This window comes from Aquarana catesbeiana, linkage group LG03 (genome assembly GCF_042186555.1).
Source record: "Aquarana catesbeiana isolate 2022-GZ linkage group LG03, ASM4218655v1, whole genome shotgun sequence".
Taxonomy (NCBI): Eukaryota; Metazoa; Chordata; class Amphibia; order Anura; family Ranidae; genus Aquarana; species Aquarana catesbeiana.
The window spans coordinates 306,284,940-306,308,091 of record NC_133326.1 but is presented as its reverse complement, the minus strand read 5'-3'; the positions used below and the strand labels follow the sequence as shown (position 1 = coordinate 306,308,091).

The following is a 23,152-nucleotide window of genomic DNA, read 5'->3' as shown; positions in this document are numbered from 1 at the left end:
CTAAGAAATGCAATTTCAAGGATGTTAAAAAAAAAAAAAGATGTGAACATCGTGGGGACAGGGTCTCTTTAAGAAAGATGTGTCTAGTTGTAGTTCAGATGCAAATGTTTCAGATTACTTTGCTTCTCACATAGACAACTTTTATTGGGCTCAATTTCTGATCAGTATCCTATGGCATCTTTATGGAAGATTTGGTGGACCTAACAAAGCCATCACATATACCCTGTCACGTCTTACTTGTGACAGTGCCTAAAGACAATTCTGTTTTATTCCCCCTGTGCACAATCATTTAATCTCAGAATATTAGCTGATTTTTACTTCTATGTCACCTCAATGCCAGTGACATTCAAATCTGTTTACATCTTTTGACATTACTTGCTAAACTCAATTTTGAGTCGTATTATTTCTCATGAGATTTGATGACGGCTTCTGTCAGTTTAAATTGGTCCAAGAATTATTTTTTGTACCAGAAACACACCATGATTTCTAATATTTTCAGTGTGACATTAAATTAAATGGGCTTATTTAATAGTGATGTAACCTAAAGCAACAGCCAGGATCTGCTTGCATTAATTAAGCATATCTATTCACGTTCCTCCTAAATCAAACAGAAACATGTTGGCAGGAAACAGAACAGCTTACCTGCAAGGTAACACACACATGCCTTCTGCTGCTATTAGTAACATGTTGGACACTGGTGGTTTCATATTAATATTATGATGCATTCACTTCATAATTACAATGAACTATGAAAGAAGAAAAAAGCAGCGGATTATTCAGGCATGTACTCTATGGGCCCAATATGATCACAGAAGCATGAACTAGAGTTGGGGGTCTGCTGCACCTATCTAATGCAGATCACTTTAATTCCCCGTACACACGGTCGGACTTTCCGACGGAAAATGTGTGATAGGACCTTGTTGTTGGTAATTCCGACCATGTGTGGGCTCCATCACACATTTTCCATCGGATTTTCCGACACACAAAGTTTGAGAGCTTGCTATAAAATTTTCCGACAACAAAATCCGTTGTCGGAAATTCCGATCGTGTGTACACAAATCCGACACACAAAGTGCCACGCATGCTCAGAATAAATAAAGAGATGAAAGCTATTGGCTACTGCCCCGTTTATAGTCCCAACGTACGTGTTTTACGTCACCGTGTTCAGAATGATAGGATTTTCCGACAACTTTGTGTGACCGTGTGTATGCAAGACAAGTTTGAGCCAACATCTGTCGGAAAAAATCCATGGATTTTGTTGTCAGAATGTCCAATCAATGTCCGACCGTGTGTACAGAGCATATGAGGTTTAGAGGGTGATTAGAAAGTCAGTAGAAACCGATTCCTTTTAGGAGAGTAATGGGTCTGTTATGAATGAGACAAGGGCCAAGCCAGGGTACTCAGCCATTCTCCTCAATTTTTTTATTCATTTAGCAGGACAACCTCTCCAAATATGTATCAGCTTCTCATACTAGAATATCATTGACCATCTTAAGCTGCTATAGTTAATTTCAAAATGGTCTTCAAAATAATCTAAATTTAGGTAGGTATCTAGGTATTGAGAAAATCTATGGTGTGGAAACGGGAAAAAAAGTTCCTCCAAAAAGTTCTTGAGAGGAAATAAGATTAGAAACTACATACCACCGAGAGAGTCTTGAGACACCTCAAGCCTTCTAGGAGTTAAAGTTTGTTAATTTCAGAAGCTCTTGAAGACTATGACTGTCTGAATTGGGGGTAATGGTACAGAGATAAAACCGTCATAATTCAGTAGAGAATGCAATGTTGTCCAAAGTTTGTACATATTAAGGTTGGACACCTAGGTCTAGAAAGCAGTGCATGCACAGCATGTACTAGCTTACTCCGAAGCCACCTGAGATGCCTGACATAAGTATTCCAGGAGGCTAGCTTTGGGTAGCTGGGGGCATGAATTCCACCCAGGGAAGAAAGGCTGCACTCCACTACAAACATCTACAGTTTCATTTGGATTTCATCAAAATATTTTGTTGAAACAGGTCACCCACTTAAAACTTACTCTCACAGTAGATTTTAAATATTTCCTTTCTACAGCTTTTTAATTGGGTTTCACTTCACAGGTAGCTGAACATCCACATTCACTGAGAAAGTGAGTGTGTAATTTGACTATGGTGAAGATTGCTAAGGGATGACTTGAAATTGATTCAAGAGGCAACTTAGATAATAGTGGTTGAACATGATGTGTCTTTTATGTAAAAACTGCAGTTGAGAAAAAATTGAAATGTTTTAGTGCCACATATATTTTATATAAAAACGAACTTGTTAAATGTGTCATTAATATAACAGTTTTTAACACAGAAGATAGTAATTTTTATGTCATGTTTAGCTTTACAAGTCCAAGGAAATAAAAATCAAAATCAATTATAAAAACTAGTAGAGTAGAGGTTAGCCATAAAAACTATTCAGATTAGTGGTTATGTGAAAGATTGTTATTAACGATTGGCTTATTAACTCCACTTTTACTCTTGTATTTCGGTCCAAAAAAAAGCCTCGAAAAATATTATTATGATTGTGCCAGTGTGATATTTCATTGCAATATTTGTTTTCAAACCTTTTCCATGTCTTTATTTTTTGGCCCATCAGATAGCAATCATGCAACAAGAGCTGACAGAGCTAAAGCCTATGTTGATTGAACGAAGCAGCGAGACGGAGGAGCTGGTAAACATTATCGCAGATGAGACATTGGAAGTGGAAGCAGTTAAAAGTTTAGTTGAAGCAGATGAGGCAACAGCTAACAAGGCTGCTTTGGAAGCCAAAGCCATTAAGGTATGTTGACATAACATATGCAAGCTTCACAGGGGACAGAATTGTAAATTAGATTTAATATTGATCAGGCAATACAAAATCAAGAAAATTGGACACACATGTCTGTAAAATTGTGGCAGTGGATTGGGTGTTAAAATTAGAACAGAATATCATATCAGATAGACAGAGGCTTGCCTGCTGCTGCCATGATGGGGGCTATTGATCAAAAGCACAGCAAATGGCTGCAAGTTTGCTCATTATGGTCCCTGATGACTTACAAAATGTATCATTATGTTTGCAAAGAATATTAAGTTCCACTTCAAGAGGGGAATGCAAATGTACTATACAAGGATATACAAGCTAAAATATAGTAGAACTATCTTAATCTGACATGCAGACAGTCATGGGACGGGAAAAGCTGTATAGGTGGAAGTAAAAGGTACTCTCAAGCCAATAGTAATAATAATAACAAAAAACACGTTAACCACTCGCTGACTGGCTCACGCCGTTATGTTGGAAAAGTGGCACGGGTGCACATAATCACGTACCCGTACATTGCTCACACCCCCACCATGCGTGTGGCGATCGGATTTGTAGCAGAACTTGAACCTGAACAGTCTTCAGGTCCAGACCAATAATTTCATCTCCGTCTCTGGAATTGCACAACACTACACTAACACCAGTATGTGTAGGTACACTTGTCACCCCCCGATCACCCCCGATTGCCCCCCCCCCCGTTAACCCCTTCACTCACTGTGTCACCAATTGAAGTTTTCAGATTTTTCACTGATCACTGCATTAGTGTCACTTGTGAATCTAATCAGTGTTAGGACAATTAGTAGTAGGCCCCTTTAGGTCTAGGGTACCCCCCCAACCCCACTAATAAAGGTTTAACTCCTTGATCACCCCCAGTTAACCCTTTCATCCTCCGTCTCAGAGTCACTAATAGATCTTTTTTCTGATCTCCGTATTAGTGTCACGGGTGACGCTAGTTAGTCAGTTAGTTGATTAGTTTCACCGTCAGGTTTTTATAGCATCAGGTACCCCCATATATTACCTAATAAAGGTTTTAACCCCCACATTGCCCCCTAGTTAACCCTTTCATCCCCTGTCAACAGTGATCACTGTAATAGTGTCACGGGTGACGCTGGTTAGTTAGTTTGTTTTATATAGCGTTAGGGCACCCGCCATATATTACCTAATAAAGGTTTAACCCCCTGATCACTCAGCAGGTGACATCAGTTAGGTTTTAGCATCAGTCAGGGTCTGCGTCGCCCCAGGCAGCATCAGATTAGTGCCAGTAGCGCTAACACCCACGCACGCACCATACACCTCCCTTAGTAGTATAGTGTCTGAACGGATCAATATCTGATCTGATCAGATCTATACTAGCGTCCCCAGTAGTTTAGGGTTCCCAAAAAAGCAGCGTTAGCGGGATCAGCCCAGATACCTGCTAGCACCTGGGTTTAGCCCCTCTGACTAGCCCAGCCCAGCCCAGCCAAGTGCAGTATCAATCGATTACTGTCACTTACAAAACACAAGACGTATAACTACCGCGTTTGCAGAGACAGGCCTGATCCCTGCGAATGCTAACAGTTTTTTGGTAGCGTTTGAAGCAGTCGCTGACAGGTGCTCTTTTTTCCTGTGAGTTTCACTAGTTGTACCAGTAAATTTAGAGGCACAATGTCCAATTGAAGGTACACTTGTGAATAGGCCTACACGTTTCTGAGCATGACAGATGAGAGTGAAGAGGAAGTCACCCATCTGTCAGATTCAGGCTCAGAATACGATCCTGTACATAGCAACGGCACCCTGACAGATAGCTCTGACAACGAGTAGTGGTCCCTGCCAAGGTCAGGCATACCCAACCCCGTTCTTCTGCTGTTGTTGAGGTGCAAGAACCGCAGGGCTCTCATATGGAGCAGAAAGCCAGTACTAGTGCCGCTCACCCTTCTGATGAACTGGCAAGCACCAGCGTCCTAGTGCCGCTCATCCTTCTGGTGAACTGGCAAGCACCAGCGGCCTAGTACACCCTGGTCGTAGTCAAACCACCACTGCAGTATCACATGGTGAGGTGGCGAGTCCCATAATTGCATTTTAAGCTGGTGAGGTGGCTAGCACAACTAGTGTCCCCCAGCCACCAAGAAGACAAAGACAGGCCAGTGGAGCCCATAGTGCCCTTCCTGCTGCATTTGCCAATCCGAATTGGGAGCCCACCACTTCTGCAGAACCCGTACTTCCCCCATTCACTGGCCAACCCAGAATTCAGGTGGAAACAGTTGATTTTACGTCACTTGATTTTTAGTCGCTGTTTTCACAGAAGATCTATATAGATCTATTGTGGACCAAAGCAATTTGTATGCTTGTCAATTCATCGCTGCTAATCCCCAGTTGACCCTTGCCAGAGATTGGAGACCTATCACGGTCGACGACTTTAAGACCTTTCCTGGCCTATTCCTCCTCTTGGGAATAAAAAAAGTGAGTTGCGGTCATATTGGTCCACTCACCCAATTCACCATATGCCCGTGTTATCTGCCTCCATGACCAGGGCTAGATACAAGCAGATCTTGCGATATATACACTTCAATGACAATGAACTCTGTCGTCCTCGGGGTCACCCTGAATACGATCGGCTCCACAAAATTCTGCCCCTCATAAACCACTTCATACAACAGTTTGCAGTCTTGTTTACTCCCAATCAAGTTGTCTGTGTTGATGAGTCCCTGATTAAGTTTCCTGGCCGCTTGTCATTCAAACAGTATCTTCCCAGCAAGCGTGCCAGATATGGGGTCAAGATGTATAAGCTCTGTGACAGGGCAACAGGCTATACATATAGTTTTATGGTTTACGAGGGAAAAGATAGTCATGTGGAGCCGGAGAACTGCCCAAACTACATAGGGAATGCTGGTAAGATTGTGTGGGACTTGGTGTCACCCTTATTCGGAAAGGGGTACCACTTGTATGTGGACAATTATTACACAAGCGTGCCACTTTTTAGTCACTTGTTTGATCATGGAATTGGCGCATGTGGCACAGTGCGATCTAATCGCCGGGGCTTACTCCAGTGGCTTGTAGATTCCCGTCTTAAGCTGGGGGAGAGAGCCTGCTTGAGAAGTAATAATTTGCTCGCAGTGAAGTGGAGGGATTCACAGAATGTTTTCATTCTGTCCTCCAATCACGCAGACATGACGGTCCAAATTCAAACGGCAACTGGTGTTGTGGAGGATCCCCTCTGTGTCCATGAATACAACCTTAATATGGGAGGGGTGGACCTCAATGACTAGTTGATGGTGCCATGCTTAATTGCCCATAAAGGTCAGACGCTGGTATAAAAAAGTGTCTGTGGGGGCGCATGCGCGAGGCTTTACATGGCAGACGTGTCTCTGTGAAGCTCCGCACTCCCCGCCGCACATCCGGGACTATAAAGCCTAACTGAACCGACAGATCGGAACCATTTCTACGGGGATCGCTTCTTCATACATCAGTGCCCCTTCCGGTATGGTGTTAACGGGCCACCGCCGAAAACCGAACCATAAACCCATCAAAGAAGCGCTAGCCCGCGCTTCCTCCAAGATGGCGTCGAAGGCCCGGAACCTGGCTGATCTCACAACAACATCTCCAGCTCGCTCTGATATACCGGACAGCGAGGAGGAGACTGACATACAAGAAGGCTCAGGAGGCTTTCCACCCGCCCCTGATACAGGTATGTCACAAGCTGCCTTTATGAGAGTCATGGAATCCATGTTACATAAGGCCCTTAAAGCAACTTCAGACCAGATCACCACTAGTCTGACACGTGAGATACGCGAGATAGGCCAGCGCACAGCAGACCTTGAGACAAGAGTTGATGACATAGAACTCACCCTCCAGGAACAAGCGCAGGAGCAAATTGCTCTCAGAGAGGAGAACTCTATGCTTTTAGCCCGCCTCGAGGACGCGGAGAATCGCTCCCGCAGATCCAATCTACGCCTCAGAGGCATCCCAGAAACAATTGATGACCTGCAATCTTTTACAACAGCACTTTTCCAAGAATTAGCACCCTCCATACCCATCGAACGACTTGAATTCGACAGAATTCACAGAGCACTCACCAGGCGCCAAACAGACGGTCCACCTAGAGACATTATCATTAAGCTGCACTTTTTTCGCACGAAGGAACAGCTCCTAGCAGCCGCCCGCAACAACAACACCTTGCAATTCCAGAGTCATACATACCAATTGTTTTCTGACCTGGCACCCCTCACGATTGCTAAACGCCGCGCCATGAAGCCTCAGCTACAGGTACTTATACACCATCAACTTAAGTACACATGGCGGTTCCCGTTCGCATTGCAATTCTCCTATCAAGGTCAGCAACATACCTCCACCACGCCAGAATCTCTCCAAAAGCTGCTGGAATCACTTAACCTATCTCCCCAGTCTGCCCACTCAGACACAGCCCTTCCTCGCACTCCAGCCAGATCTGCATCGCAACCGTACACCATTACTCCTAAACGGAAAAACTCCGGACCACCATCCATCCGGAAGGGAACTCCAGCCAGATTATCCGAATACTCCTATCGCAGCCCGAAATCCCGAGCTCCACGCTGAAAACAAAGGAACTACCCTTTCTATTCTTTTTGTCTCCTCTTCTTTTTTTGATTACGCAGGTACTCGGTTGCACATGCAGAGAATGTCTCCATGCCACCTCAGAGACCCCACTAGTGACCGAGACCTGCTAGAGGACTACCGTCAAGAACGGATATATGGTAACCTGAAATTGTTCTCTTTTCAGGGCTCGCAGGCCTTTTAAGGCCTTCTCAGGTTCAGTTGTGTTGTTCAGTTTTTCTTTTACACTTATTTTTCCCTTTTTATTCGTTATTATCTCCTTGTTGTTCTTAAACGCACAATTATGTTTTGCACATACCCAGAGCGTACTTGACCTGGTTTACATTCTGTGAACCGGGTGAACCCCGCTACTCTGTAGTTTTCAAGACTTTATACCGGTAACGATTCAACTAGATAGCCTCTATGTTTTGTCTAATTTACCGAGAATTTCATGCACACTTTCCTAGTATGTACCCTACATCATCCCCATCCCCCCCCCTCCTCTCCCCCTTCCCCCCCTCCCCTCCCCCTCCCCCCCCTCTTCCCACCCCCCCCCACTCCCCCCCCCACTCCTCCCTATTCTCCCCCCCCCTCCTCCCTTCTTTCCCCTCTCCAACCCCCCCTCCTCCTTTCTCCCTTCCCTTCCCTGTTTTTTCCTCCCCTGTTCCTCCCTCTCCCACCCTCCTTCCTCTCCAACCCCCCCTCCCCTCAACTTGTAGACACTAGTTTTTTATGGTGAATGTCAACATCCGAAAACACACATGTGTGCTTAGCAGTTATTGAATAGAACTGTACCATACGCTCTTATGTTCCCCACCCCCCACCCTAAACTTGATATTCTGTTGATGTTAACAGTATCAGGGGGCAATGGGAACGATTTCGTAATTTTCATTTTATTTCGTTTTGTTATGTTCCATTATACTTACTTTTTAAATCACTTTAATCACTTGCTGCTCCCGGTTGCGGCGGGGAGCAGTCAATGCTTACCCCCTCAGCGGTGCATCCACTCTCTGACCGAAACCTCGGTCGCAGAGTCAGTGCACGCATTAGTCGGGCTCTACTGATGCGCTGCCCCCTTATCAGGGGGGCCGCTCGGTGCTTCACCCGACCCACTATGCTCTCCCTCCCCCCCTCCTCCCTCTCCCCCCTTTTTGACTCTATATCTCTACTCCCCTCCCTCTTTCTGTGCCGGCTGACCTGCGTGGGCCCCCCCTTTTTCTTCTTTGATACTTACCACCCACACACCCCATAATGGCCCCACTTGAAATTCTCACCCTGAACGTTAAGGGGTTGAATTCCCCACATAAACGAGTAAAGGCATTCCAAACCTTTGCGTCCCTGAAAGCTAAAATTGTAGCCCTACAGGAAACCCATTTCTCTATGCACCAAACACCAAGATTTTTTAGCTCCAAATACCCACAGGTATTTACTGCTTCAGCTAAAACAAAACACAGAGGAGTTTTACTCGCTTTTCATCACACCATGCCATTTACCCCCCTCACCGAAATAAAAGACCCTGAAGGTCGCTATCTCATCCTAGTAGGACTATTACAGGACATACCCATAACCCTTGTCTCCTATTACGCCCCCAATACAAACCCGAATCCCTTTTTTTCGCATCTATTACAAGTTGTGCAAGCGCACTGCAAGGGAACTTTGTTCCTCTGCGGAGACTCCAACTCCATATTACAGCCACACACAGACAAATCTCCCTATGCCCCTGAACATTACTCCCCCTCTTCACAATTTCGCAAACTTATACAGTCAGCCTCCCTCCTAGACACGTGGAGAGAACTCAACCCCTCTAAGAGAAACTATACATTTTATTCACATCCACACAAATCATTTTCTAGGATTGACCATATATTCACCTCAATAGCTTCTGCACCACTTCTCCTTCACTCACATATCCAACCAATTACATGGACAGATCACTGTGCCGTTATTACCACAGTGTCATCCCTAATCCCACAAACTACAAATAGATCATGGTGTATGAACGATTCCCTCCTAACCAATCCATCATACTGCCTAGATATTCAAGTAGCCCTTAAAGATTACTTAAAACACAATGCAACCCCCGACATCTCCCCTGTCCTCCTCTGGGAAGCACACAAACCCGTGATTCGTGGCACATGTATCTCAGTGGCATCCCATCTTAATAGAGACAAGAAGCTCAAATTACGCCAACTTGAATCAGATTACCATAATAGTTTCCTTTTATTCCAATCTGACCCAACAGAATCACACAAAGTAACATTAGAAAAAATAAAGCTGGAACTAGATCTAATCTTAGCCGAAACGGCTGATAAAACTATTCGTAGAACAAACCACACGATTTATACTAAAGCAAATAAACCAGACACCTATCTGGCCCTACGTCTACGTAGACCAGACCGTGCTCGTGTTCCCATTAGACTCAGACTGGCTAAGGATGAAATTACTAGCAATCCTGTTAAGGTTCTCTCGGAGTTCCGTAAACAGTTGGCAAATCTCTATGATTCTAAAACAGCATTTCCACTACGCCAAGCAGAAAAACTGTTCCATAACTTACCTATACCAACCTTGTCTGAATCCAGCCGTGAGCTGATGGAGAGCACGATCTCGACAGACGAAGTAATAGCAGCCATTAAAACTCTAAAACCTAATAAGCGCCCAGGCCCTGATGGCCTCCCCAGTCTCTACTATAAAAAGTTTGCCACTGAACTTGCTCCCCTTCTCACCAATACATTTAATACTATACTAAAACAACACTCTTTTGGCAGGGACACATTGACTGCTCTCATCTCTATGATCCCCAAACCAAACACTGATAGCACGTTATGGTCCAACTATAGACCAATCTCACTTCTTAATGTGGATATTAAGATTTTAGCTAAAGTCCTCGCCCTACGCCTCAATCCCATCATTGGTGGCTTGATACACAAAGACCAGGTTGGCTTTATACCCAAACGACAAGCGAGCGACAATATCAGACGAGTAATCCTTTTGCAACATCTGGCTCGTTCCCGTAAGATCCCCATGCACCTCCTTTCCTTAGATATACGCAAAGCCTTCGATACAGTCTCATGGCCCTACCTAATTTTTATCCTCCAACGTTGGGGCTTCGGTCCCAACTTCTTAAATTGGATCAAGGCCCTTTATAACCACCCACAAGCGTATGTTCACTATTCCGGATTCCGATCAGATCCTTTTCCAATAGCACGGGGGACTAGACAGGGATGCCCGTTATCCCCCCTGCTCTTCGCACTCACAATCGAACCCCTGGCAGCCCTGATTAGATCTAACCCCGATATTCGAGGCTTAGATATAGCATCCACCTCCCATAAAGTGTGCCTCTTCGCTGATGATGCACTTCTCTTCATTACTTCACCCCACACCACATTACCCAACCTTATGAACATCCTGGATAAATTTTCTAACATATCTGGACTTGAAGTCAATCAAACCAAATCGAGGGCCCTTGATGTGTCCCTGCCACAAGCTGACCTAGAAACATTACGTAGCAATTTCCCCTTTCTCTGGTCTACCACATCGATCCCATACTTAGGGATCAAGCTCACTAAGGACCCCGCCAACCTGTTCCAATCTAATTACCTCCCAATGCTTTCACAAATATCTTCCTTATTAAATACCTGGTTACCACTGTGTGTCTCCTGGCTGGGACGTATAGCTGCTGTGAAAATGTCCCTATTACCGAAACTGTTATACTTATATAGAGTGCTCCCTATCAAAGTCCCTCCTTATTACCATAGGATTGTACAGAATAAAGTTTTCAAATATATATGGGGACCCACTAGACCCAGAGTGGCGAAACCGATTCTTCTCCGTAACAAGCTCTACGGTGGCCTGGGTATCCCCAATTTCGCACACTACTACCACGCAGCCCGTCTAGCACAGTCGACTTTATACCACGCCAAGTCAGAGACCCCACTTTGGGTGGCCCTCGAAGCCATCGATTTACACCCGCTTAATATAGGCAATCTACTATGGCTTCCTACATCAGCTAGAGGACCTATAACTAATCCGTTAACACTTTACACTCTTAAACTTTGGGATAGACTAAAAGCTCCATTTAAACTAATCTCTCCACACTCCCCACTTCTGTCTTACTTAGGTCACCCTCAATTCCTCCCAGCCTACACAGAACCAACCTCATTTCATGCCTGGGCCCAGGCGGGTCTGACTCGCATTTGTGATCTCATTAGTGGAGACACTGTGAAACCCTTTCCAATTATTCAGGAGCAAACACAACTTCCCCATAGGGAATGTTTCCGCTACCTCCAAATTAAGCACTTTGTGCAAGAAACTATAAAAACCAACTCTGGTCTGGATACTCTGACCGAGTTTGAGCATGTGTGCGAGTCTGATCCGCATGCCCCGGGTATTATCTCCCGCCTATACTCCCACCTTACATTACCACCCCCAGATCTTCCCACGTATGCGCAAAGATGGTTGAGAGACCTCGACACTACACTCGAACCAGAAGATTGGTCGACCATATGGTCTAACACAAAAAACTCATCCCAGAATGTTATTGCCTCCGAAGCGAACTATAAAGTGCTAATGCGCTGGTACCTAGTCCCAGCTAGAATTGTTAAGTTTCTACCAGACTCCTCCCCAAGCTGTTTCAGAGGTTGTGGGGAAAGGGGTACGCACCTACATATATGGTGGACATGTCCACATGTACAACGCTTCTGGGCGATAATATTTCAGATGGCAACCACCCTACACCAAACCACTTTATCTCCCAGCCCCAAAATTGCCCTCCTCAACCTCTTTCCACAAGACTATACCAGATCACAACTCCGACTTCTCTTACATTTATTTACAGCAGCCAAACAGACGATAGCTAAGGCCTGGAAAACCCCCACTCTTAACATAGCCGAAACAAAGAATAGGATTACCCAAGCAATGATACATAGCAAAACAGAGGCAAAAATCCTAGATAAGGCCACCCAACACAACAGAGTCTGGCGACCCTGGGTGGAACACTTTTTGCCAACAGATATCGACGAGGACCTGATAACGCTTTAAGCAGACCTGGATGTCATCCCGAGACTCTATTTTGGCACCTGTGCCCACGCGGACTGACCGGCACCCCCCTCTTCCCCCTTCTCCTATTTACTACTTTCCCGCTTACACCCCCTCTTTACTTCCCCTCCTTTCTTATAATCTCACCTCTCCATTCCACCCTACCCTCCAAAATTGAAAAAGAGTAATATACTCTGTTACTAGCAATACTTTTTAGGGCCCCCCCACCACAGTTGTTGGGGATTGGCCCGGATTTATAGTGTTAAAAAAGGGACCATACCTCCCTTTCATCTCTCAAATATATACGTACGCAGTTCCAACATGCCGCACAACTTAGAATTATATATGTTATTCTAGTACTTAGTTTCCATTAAGCCAAAATTTCATGCATTATTTTTATGTTCACTGTTATATATTCAATTGAAACTATGTATGGAACTTAATGTAACAGCTGTTTGTGAATTTTCCAATAAAATATTTGAAAAGAAAAAGTGTCTGTATACTTATTCCAATTGGCTCTGCTGAACGTTTATGTGCTATACAAAGCGTCAGGACAAACTGGATCCTTCCTTAAATTCCAGGAAGAGATCGTCACAGCCCTTTTGTTTCCAGATGGTGCTGTGCCCCAACTTCCCAATGCAAATGCAGTAAGCCGGCTGCATGGGAAGCATTTTCCTTATGTCCTTCCTGGTACCCCTACCCAAAGATCACCCCAAAGAAGATGTGGTGTCTGTAGCAAGCACGGATATAGGCGTGACACCAGCTATTATTGTCCCTCCCGTCCTGACCATCCTGGTCTTTGCATTGGTGAATGTTTTGAACGCTACCACACACTAGTGGAGTATTAGTGTAGGGTACAGCACTGCACAGACTAGGACACACTTTCACAGGGTCTCCAAAGATGCCATCATTTTTTGAGAGACCCAATCCTGGAACTCTTACAGTTACGAAAAAAAAAAAAAAAATATATATATATATATATATATATATATATATATATATATATATATATATATATATATATATATTATAAAAAAGCCAAAAATAGTTGTCGCTTTATTGCTCTCTCTATTGTTCCCTCTCTATTGCTCTCTCTCTATTGTTCTGCTCTTTTTACTATGTTTTATGATGTTTGCTTTTCAGGTATATAATTCTTTTATACTTTACTGTTTTTTATTGTTAGCCATTAATTTCTTTTCAGGTAAGCAATTCAGCTGCAGCACTGATTTATTTATCTTGACAGCAACAGCGTTTGCTCTCACAACAAGTAAATCAGAGACTCCAGCACTGTAGGAGGTGATTTCACCATCAAAGTTAAAAAAATAGCATATATGCCGAAGCATGGGGCAGGAGGTGGAGGGGCGATTTGTCCCTAACATTAGGGGTCGATTGCCCCCATGCTTCGGCATATATTTTTTACTCTTTTTTTGGCACAGATTGTTGTGGTTTTATTGAGTTAATGTTTTATTGTTACCATTGTTTGCTTTTCAGGTACACCATTCAGCTGCAGCACTGACTGATTTATTCACGATATGTAAATCAGCAACTCCATGAATGAATGAGTGACTTGTATAGTGCTACCTATGCGAACTGAATCGCCTCAGGGTGTTTTTTGCCGCCGGTGTCCATCTGCGGTATAGCGCGGTCTTTTGCCCCATGGGGTCCTGACATGCTTACAAACACATACTTGGCCAATTTTTTGACAGGATCTAATTAACCTACCACCATTTCAAATACCTGTTGACTCTTAAAAGTCCATATGGTGGTGGTGTAATACTGGGTATCATCACCGTCCAACCAGGAGCAGGCACGGGAATGCAAGGTGATCTGGAGGTGGGTTAAGATTGGGGGTGAACCAAAGTTAACTACATAGGAGGGGTGAGTGAGAAAATGGGTGAAGAGAGCCATACTGTGAGATCAGTGAGAGGGGTGAAGACTGGCAGCCGAAGGGTTTTATACCCCACCATTATACATGTTTGCCTATATCATTTCATCTAAGCTCAATTTTCTACTCATAGATACACCTTGTGCTCACTCCTGACAAGTGGCCTCCCAGCCACGAAATGCGTAGAGCTGCCATACGCCATGTTTTCATGTAATACTATCCGAATACCAAGTTTACCTTCAATACCCTCATTTAGGACCAAGAAGTTATGCAAGTACCATTATGCAATACTGTTTTATCTAGCATTTGCTCTGGTGAACTCTGGAAGGCTATTGCTTGCTATATTATGTGTTACTGATGTTGTGACTTTATATACTATATTACCATAATACCATTGTTATGTGTATTTACTTGTTATGCTTGGTTGTATCTTATGGCAATCAATAAAGCCCATTATGTCCACCAATTTACCCTTTTTGACCACGTGCCTCATATAGTCCCACCCCCTTGCTCTCTCCCCTTTGACTCTTTTCAATTTTCAAAACTTTGTGACAAAAAGTGAAATCTGCAAAATACTCAACATGCCTCTCAGCAAATAGCTTGGGGTGTCTACTTTCCAAAATCGGGTCATTTGAGGGGTTTTGTGCTATCTGGGCATTTCATGGCCTCCGAAACTGTGATAGGTAGTGAGGAGTGAAATCAAGAATTTACGCCCTTAGAAGGCCTGAATGCAGTGCTTGGATTTTGGGGTCCTGTACGCAGCTAGACTGCCAAAAAGTCCCACACATGTGGTATCCCCATACTCAGGAGAAGCAGCAGACAGTATTTTGGGGTGTAATTTCACATATGCTCATGGCATGTTTGATCAATATATCATTTAATGACTACTTTCTGAAAAAAGAAAAATGATTGTCATTTTTTTGAAACTTGTGGCAAAATATAAAATATTCAATGGACTCAACGTGCTATCTGGACATTTCATGGCTTCCAAAACTGTTATAGGTAGTGAGGAGTGAATTCAAAAATGTACACCCTTAGTAATCCTGAAGGCAGTGATTGGTTTTTCAGGTCCTGTATGTGGCTAGACTGCAAAAAGTCCTCAGGAGAAGCATCAGAATGTATTTTGGGGTGTAATTTCACATATGCCCATTTCATGTTTGAGCAATATATCATTTCAGTGACAACTTTGTGTAAAAATGTATTTATTAATTTTTTTTGTCATTTTTCAATCACTTGTGACCAAAAAAAATATTCAATGTGCTCAACAAGCCTCTCAGCAAATTCCTCAGCTCTATTTGTGGGAAAAAAAGGACGTACATTTTGTTGGGTACAGCATTGCATGACTGCACAAATATCAGTTAAAGCAGCGCAGTGCCAAATTGTAAAAAGTGCTCTGGTCAGGAAGGGGGTAAATGGTTAAAAGCTGATGTTAAGTGATTTCAACTGTTATATGTAATTTTAGGAGCTAAATATCCATGGGTTAGGGGCGCAAATTACTTGTCTTGCCTTGGGTGCTGACAACCCACGCTAAAAAATAATTTTACTGTTAGGGGCCCCCACAACTTGGGAGATTTTATCAAGGGGTCACGGCACTAGACAGGTTGAGAACCACTGATCTAAAGGATATTGGAAAATCAGATTGTTTTATATATGGTCAGCTTTTGACTATTTTAAACCTAATTTGGTGTTAATTCACAAACATACTGTGAAAAGGCAAGGCTAACTTTGATTACTGCTTGCCCACCAAGGCATTTTATTTTCATATTTGTTAAAATCTGCATTTTTTTGCTAGAAACTTGGAACTATCAAACATTATATATTTTGCAACTTTTTATGTCAAACACTATTTGTCAGCCGTTTATCAAACACATATTTTCTGGAAAAAATACAATTAAATTAATTATAGTGCACACAAACACAATATAATGCCCGTTTTTTTTTGGTAAAATATAAAATATGCTTTTGTGTCAAGTAAATACAGGAGCTACCAAATGTCATAATTTTAAATTGGGCATGCTCCTAAAATGACGGCAAACTACAGTACCTAAAACTGTCCATAGATGACACCATTTACAGATTACTGGTTTAGGATTAATTGTGAATTATGGCCCTAAAATTACTGTTCTCACTCTGATGCTCGCAGTGATACTGTGTGGTGCAATCACCATGTATATATGTGTGCCGGACCTATGGGTGCATTTGGGTATGCGTGTATGAGCCAGGGATGTGGGTGCTTTTAATTTTTTTTGTTTTGATTCTTTTTTATTATTTTTTTTTTTTATTTAACTTTCTTGCTATCACAAAGTGTTAAATAAGCCCCCTCATGATAGTTTTGGGCAGGTGACCAGTACTCTAGTATGTCGGTCGGCAAGTGGTTAAAGAAATATAACAAAACATGATTTGGGGTGGGGCGTGGTTTGGGCATGCTGTAGAGCGGACGCATCTCCCCTGAGCTCCGGCGCCGACACAGCACAAGCGACCTTTTACTACATTTTTACCACCGCTACTAACCCACCTACGATGCGGAAGAGATCTGGCAAGTCCCTACCTAAGAAGGGAACCTCGGCGGGCTCGATCAAACGGTTCTTATCCACAGAACCTGAGGACATGGAGGACACCGACGGCCTAGGCCGCTCGCCCCGCAGCGTGACTTCGCGAACAGACTCCGCCTCCCGCACCAGGCCTGAACTCAGACGCCGCTGTCCTGCTTTGTCTGCCGGATGGGATGAGGAGGTGAGCACACATACACGCTCGCTGCCTTGGTGCGTGACCTACCTACTAAGACAGACTTGGCGTTCATGCTGTTGGGCCTCGAGCGGGCCATCAGGAAAGAGGTCTCTGCGATGCGGTCAGATCTCTCCCAGGTCCTGGAGAGGGTGGAGGAGACTGAGCAGTGCTTAGACCACCACGCAACCGCCATTAGAGCCTTACAGTCTTCTAACCGCCAACTTGCTGTTGCACACAGAATGGCCCTATATAAATTAGAGGATCAGGAAAATCGCAACAGGCGAAACAATATTAGGATTCGGGGTCTCCCTGAGGCGACAAGGGATAATGACTTACTCACCTCCATCCGGGGTATCTTCAATGGCCTCCTAGGTCATCCTGCAGACCATCCCCTGCAAATAGATCGTGCTTGTCATAAACTAGATGTGACCAGAACTGTTTGACTGCGACAGAGTGAACCAGACATAAATAGGTGAAAGTAAGTTTATTAAGGAAAATGCATATGTGAACACACCACCAATACAGAGTGAACAACCAAACAATCAGTGATATAAAACCAACCAGCATATGTAGCAAGAGAGAGTACCAGAATCGTAGTCAAGCCAGGCCGGGGTCATAAACACGGAATCAGTAGCTGGGAAGGGAGATAAACAGGACAAGAGAGGATAGATGGATCACAGGAGGGACTGGTCAGGTACAAGGCTCAGTCCAGAGTCCAGGGTTCAGGTAACGGACAGGAAACAGGATCAACAGGTTCCAGGAATCAGGCTTCAGGTTCAGGCTACAGGATCAGGAATCAGAGTAACAGGATGCAGATCAGGGCACAAGGACAATACCAGGGCCACATAACTGTGCAATTGTCGGGTATTTATACTGCAGCTCTGCTAATTAACGTCAGGTGACACCTGTCTGTAGAGGGGAATACCTGCTCCATACTGCCAGGATCCATCCGCTGGTGGACGCCAGTACTGTGGCCCAAAGATGACATAACATTAACAGGGAAAAGCTCTCCTGACAGTTCCAAACTGCCAGGAGACACCTGCTGGCGGACCTCAGTACTGCATGCCGAATAACAGATATTACCAGCGGATGGAACATTTCCTGGCATTACCCCCCCTCAAAGGAGCGGCCTCCGGACGCTCCAACTGGTTGTAATTGTCCATAGTCTATGGCATCAAGCAGAACAACAGAGGGGGGTACGTCAGGCTGGGCCACAGGCACTTCAGGCGGGGCATCAGGCACCTCAGGGCAGACAGCGGGCACATCAGGCCAGACAGCGGGCTCCGGGTCCTTGAGCTGGGCAGCAGGTTCATTGGACTGGACAGCGGGTACCGAGACATCAGACCAGGCAGCAGGTACTGGACCTTCAGACTGGGCAGCAGACACAGGCGCTGGCACATCAGGCAGAACAACAGGTGGTGGCACAACAGGCTGAACAATGGGTGCATCAGACTGGGCAGTAGTCACTGGAGCGTCAGACTGGAACATGGACACTGGGATGTCAGGCTGAGCAGCAGGCACTGGGACCTCAATCTGGACAGTGGGCACAGGCATTGGTACAACAGGCTGAGTAGCAGACACTGGCACATCAGGCTGGGCAGCGGACAGTGGCACATCAGGCTGGGCAGCGGACGGTGGCACATCAGGCTGGGCAGCGGACGGTGGCACATCAGGCTGGGCAGTGGACGGTGGCACTTCAAGCTGGGCAGCAGGCATGGGCACTTCAAGCTGGGCAGCAGGCATGGGCACTTCAAGCTGGGCAGCAGGCATGGGCACTTCAAGCTGGGCAGCAGGCATGGGCACTTCAAGCTGGAACACTGGCACCGAGACATCAGGCTGGAGGGCAGGCACAGAGACATCAGGCTGGAAGGCAGGCACAGAGACATCAGGCTGGAAGGCAGGCACAGAGACATCAGGCTGGAAGGCAGGCACAGAGACATCAGGCTGGAAGGCAGGCACCGAGACATCAGGCTGGAAGGCAGGCACCGAGACATCAGGCTGGAAGGCAGGCACAGAGACATCAGGCTGGAAGGCAGGCACAGAGACATCAGGCTGGAAGGCAGGCACAGAGACATCAGGCTGGAAGGCAGGCACTGGGATGTCAGGCTGGGTTGGATTAGCTGGTGCAGAGGCAGGTTGGGTTACTGGCAGGATCGTCTTGGTTGGAAAAAACTTTTGTTTTTTCTTTGGCTTAGCCACTGAAGATCTGTAGGTGAGAGGTGCAGCAGACTGGAAAGGAGGATTGGGATATGGCAGAGAAGAGGTAACAGTAGCTGGGGAAAGTTCCTGTGGGTTTGTGAGCAGCTGAGAAGAGGCAGGTGGGTTGAATACAGGATAGGTACAGGGAGCAGAGACTGGATATGAGTATTTGGTTGGCAGCAATGTATACTGAACCGCAACTGCGGTTGACTTGGGTGATGGAGAAACATACATTTGGGTAGGCTGGTGTTTGGTGGCAGAGGTGGTTTGTTTGGCTGGAGATGATTGCATCATGTCAGACCATGCTGAAAGTATAGGTTGTACAAACTGTGCTTTTAAATCTCCCTGTCTAACAAAAGACTGAGCAGACACAATGCACTCCGCAATCACCTGTGGGGAACAGGCTGAATAGTGCTCACAAAAATCGTCAGGATCATCTTCAAAAAGCCAAACTAGGGATACAACCTGATTCAAATCAAAAGGAGGAGTGAAATCATCACGGCCCTCTGGAATACGTGGCAGGGCCAGCTCAGTACAGATCTTGATCAAAGGCTGCACCTCCCCAAACAATATATAACCCTGATCCACCAGGGAGTGAGCCAAACGTATAGTTACAAACAACTGGTCACTAGACCATCCTCTCAAAGCCTGGCGGCAATAATCACCACTTTCAGATGCCAGCAGAGAAAAATAAATAACCACATCGGCATTCATGTTTGCAACCAACTGAATCAAAATGGTTCCCCTGTGCAGCCACTTCTGGTCAGGGATGGCCCTGGTATTCTGTCATAAACCAGATGTGACCAGAACTGTGTGACTGCGACAGAGTGAACCAGACATAAATAGGTGAAAGTAAGTTTATTAAGGAAAATGCATATGTGAACACACCACCAATACAGAGTGAACAACCAAACAATCAGTGATATAAAACCAACCAGCATATGTAGCAAGAGGGAGTACCAGAATCGTAGTCAAGCCAGGCCGGGGTCATAAACACGGAATCAGTAGCTGGGAAGGAAGATAAACAGGACAAGAGAGGATGGATGGATCACAGGAGGGACGGGTCAGGTACAAGGCTCAGAGTCCAGAGTCCAGGGTTCAGGTAACGGACAGGAAACAGGATCAACAGGTTCCAGGAATCAGGCTTCAGGTTAAGGCTACAGGATCAGGCTACAGGATCAGGAATCAGAGTAACAGGATGCAGATCAGGGCACAAGGACAATACCAGGGCCACATAAGTGTGCAATTGTCGGGTATTTATACTGCAGCTCTGCTAAGTAACGTCAGGTGACACCTGTCTGCAGAGGGGAATACCTGCTCCATACTACCAGAATCCACCTGCTGGTGGACGCCAGTACTGCGGCCCAAAGATGACATAACATTAACAGGGAAAAGCTCTCCTGACAGTTCCAAACTGCCAGGAGACACCTGCTGGTGGACCTCAGTACTGCATGCCGAATAACAGATATTACCAGCGGATGGAACATTTCCTGACAGTGCTCATCGAGCCCTTCACCCACGCAATCTTTCCTCTGATATCCCAAGAGATGTTATATGCAGAGTGCATCATTACCCTGAAAAGGAACTAATTATGAAAAAGGCCAGAGAAGCTGCCTAACTTGACTTTGATGGGGCAAGTCTCTCCTTCTTTCCGGATTTGGCAAGGGAGACATTAGAGAGATGCAGGGCCCTGCGTCCTCTCACGGAAAAGCTAAAGGATGCATCTGTCAACTATAGATGGGGCTTTCCTGCCACCCTAATAGCCAGCAGAGATGGTAAAACAGCCGTCCTTAGATTCCCAGAGGACCTGGAAAAGTTCTGCCTGGACATGAATATATCCCCTCCGGAGCTGCCTGGATAGCAGGATGGCATCCCACCTCTGCCTCCTAATACTGAACCGAAATGGCAGAAAGTCGATCGCAAACAACGATCCTCTACAACTGGTTCTTCCCCACAGCTAACTTAATTTAAGTTTCTGGTCTGCAGTCCTCAACAATAGCTTCCCATCTCTTAGCAAATACATTCAGCCCAGTTTAATCCTACGGTAGTTTTGTTAACAGGGAGCGTGTGTCTACTAGTTACTAGCCTTATTTACTTATGTTTTGCACATTCTGCTCCAAGTTTAGGATGTGGCCTTTAGCTATGTAATCTTGCTAGATAAGTTACATTATCATATAGATGTTTATTCAGTACGGTGTCATTTTTTCTTCTTAACTATGGTTCTTTATATATGCTTTTATTCTTTCCAACATATGGTGTTGGCGGCTCCGGGGCATTGAGACGCTGCTCATTCTCTCCTTGGTGCCTGTGTCTGGATGCCCGGGTACTAAAACCCCCCCTTAATGGGAGCCATGTGGCTTTGTGTCCTCATGTTCCTGCCCCTTTGTGGGGTATGGATGCGGGGGTGCTGAGCCTCATGTGCATCCTGTTTTTGCACTGCAATGGTATGCGTGCACTTGCAGTCACCCCCCCCCCCCCCACGGTGATCTGTGCTTTTTGCCCATTATGTGTTACTAATTTTTTCTCTTCCCCTCTTACTACTTTCCTTCTTCTTTTCCTTCTCTTCCCCGCCTTCTCCCATCTCTCTACCCTATCCCTTTTCCCTCTGCCTCAGGTCCATTCCCACAGGATGTCGGTGCGCACGAAACCCCTCTCACGGTCCCCATGGCTAAGGTAAACTTACTTTCACTTAATGTAAGGGGGTTACATGCTCCTGGAAAGAGACATAGTTTGTATAGAGAGCTGGGTCGCCTGCGGGGGGATGTGATTTTCTTGCAGGAGACCCACCTTACACATACCACAACTGTAAAACTTAATTCACAACAGTACCCCTTGTGGTATTATAGCCTTTCTGATGTACATAAGGCAAAAGGCGTGGCCATTGGGTTCCGCAGAGGGTTTGCATTTACATTAGACTCCATGTTAAGTGACCCGTTAGGACTAACAACTGACAAATGGGGATGGTGCTGCGCTAATCCTACAATAAATTATAATATCTAGGTGTACTGGGTATCAACTCTTGTCTTTACTGAGGTATAGGATGGTGATCTAAACCACCATGGGGAATATAGCACTATGTGGACGTGCAGGCAGTATGTGCATAATAGAAAAAAATAATAATAAATAAAGGGTGGAGCCCACCAAAAAAACTATACATATGTATCTCTAAGCTTAAATAAAAATAAAACCATGGTGAAATCTACAATAAAATAAAAAAAAAAAAAAAAAAATAATAAAATATTTTTTTCAATAAGATAGTGATTGCCGCTGAGACATTAAATGCCAGTACAAAGTGCTGTGAATTAATATCTGGAAATTATTATAGTTCAATGAACCATGATTCATATAAATAAATAGATGGCTAAAAACTCAATAACATAAAAGCAAAAATTGCCAAATGATACAATGTTACATTGAATGTCCAAAGTGATCTTCATAGTTGTGCATCATGCAATATAGTGTCCAGCGCCAACAGGGGGTGCTCAAACTTAAAATAATACAATCCAATAAAGGTGACTTAGTGCAACAAAAAACAGCTTCAATGCTTCCTTAGTGATAACAGACAATTAAGTCGTGTAGATAGCAGCTGAGTTTAAAAATCATTTGTTCAGAAGAGTGGTGAATGTGAAGTGTGCAGCAGGATCTCCTCCATGCAACAATCCTCTAGTGGTAGATAATGGCCCGGAAATTATTATACTTCAATGAACCATGATTCATATAAATAAATAGATGGCTAAAAACTCAATAACATAAAAGCAAAAATTGCCAAATGATACAATGTTACATTGAATGTCCAAAGTGATCTTCATAGTTGTGCATCATGCAATATAGTGTCCAGTGCCAACAGGGGGTGCTCAAACTTAAAATAATACAATCCAATAAAGGTGACTTAGTGCAACAAAAAACAGCTTCAATGCTTCCTTAGTGATAACAGACAAGTTT

At 44.7% G+C, this 23,152-nt stretch overlaps 1 protein-coding gene across 1 annotated transcript in view; it reads left to right on the top strand.

Annotated features, from left to right (window-relative positions):
* Window positions 1–23,152, top strand: part of LOC141133958 (dynein axonemal heavy chain 3-like) — a 3,453,856-nt gene that overhangs the window by 2,510,839 nt on the left and 919,865 nt on the right. Inside the window, exon 54 of the mRNA XM_073623563.1 lies at window positions 2,617–2,799. Within this exon, the coding sequence (XP_073479664.1) occupies window positions 2,617–2,799 (183 nt within the window). The remainder of the gene's footprint in view (window positions 1–2,616; window positions 2,800–23,152) is intronic.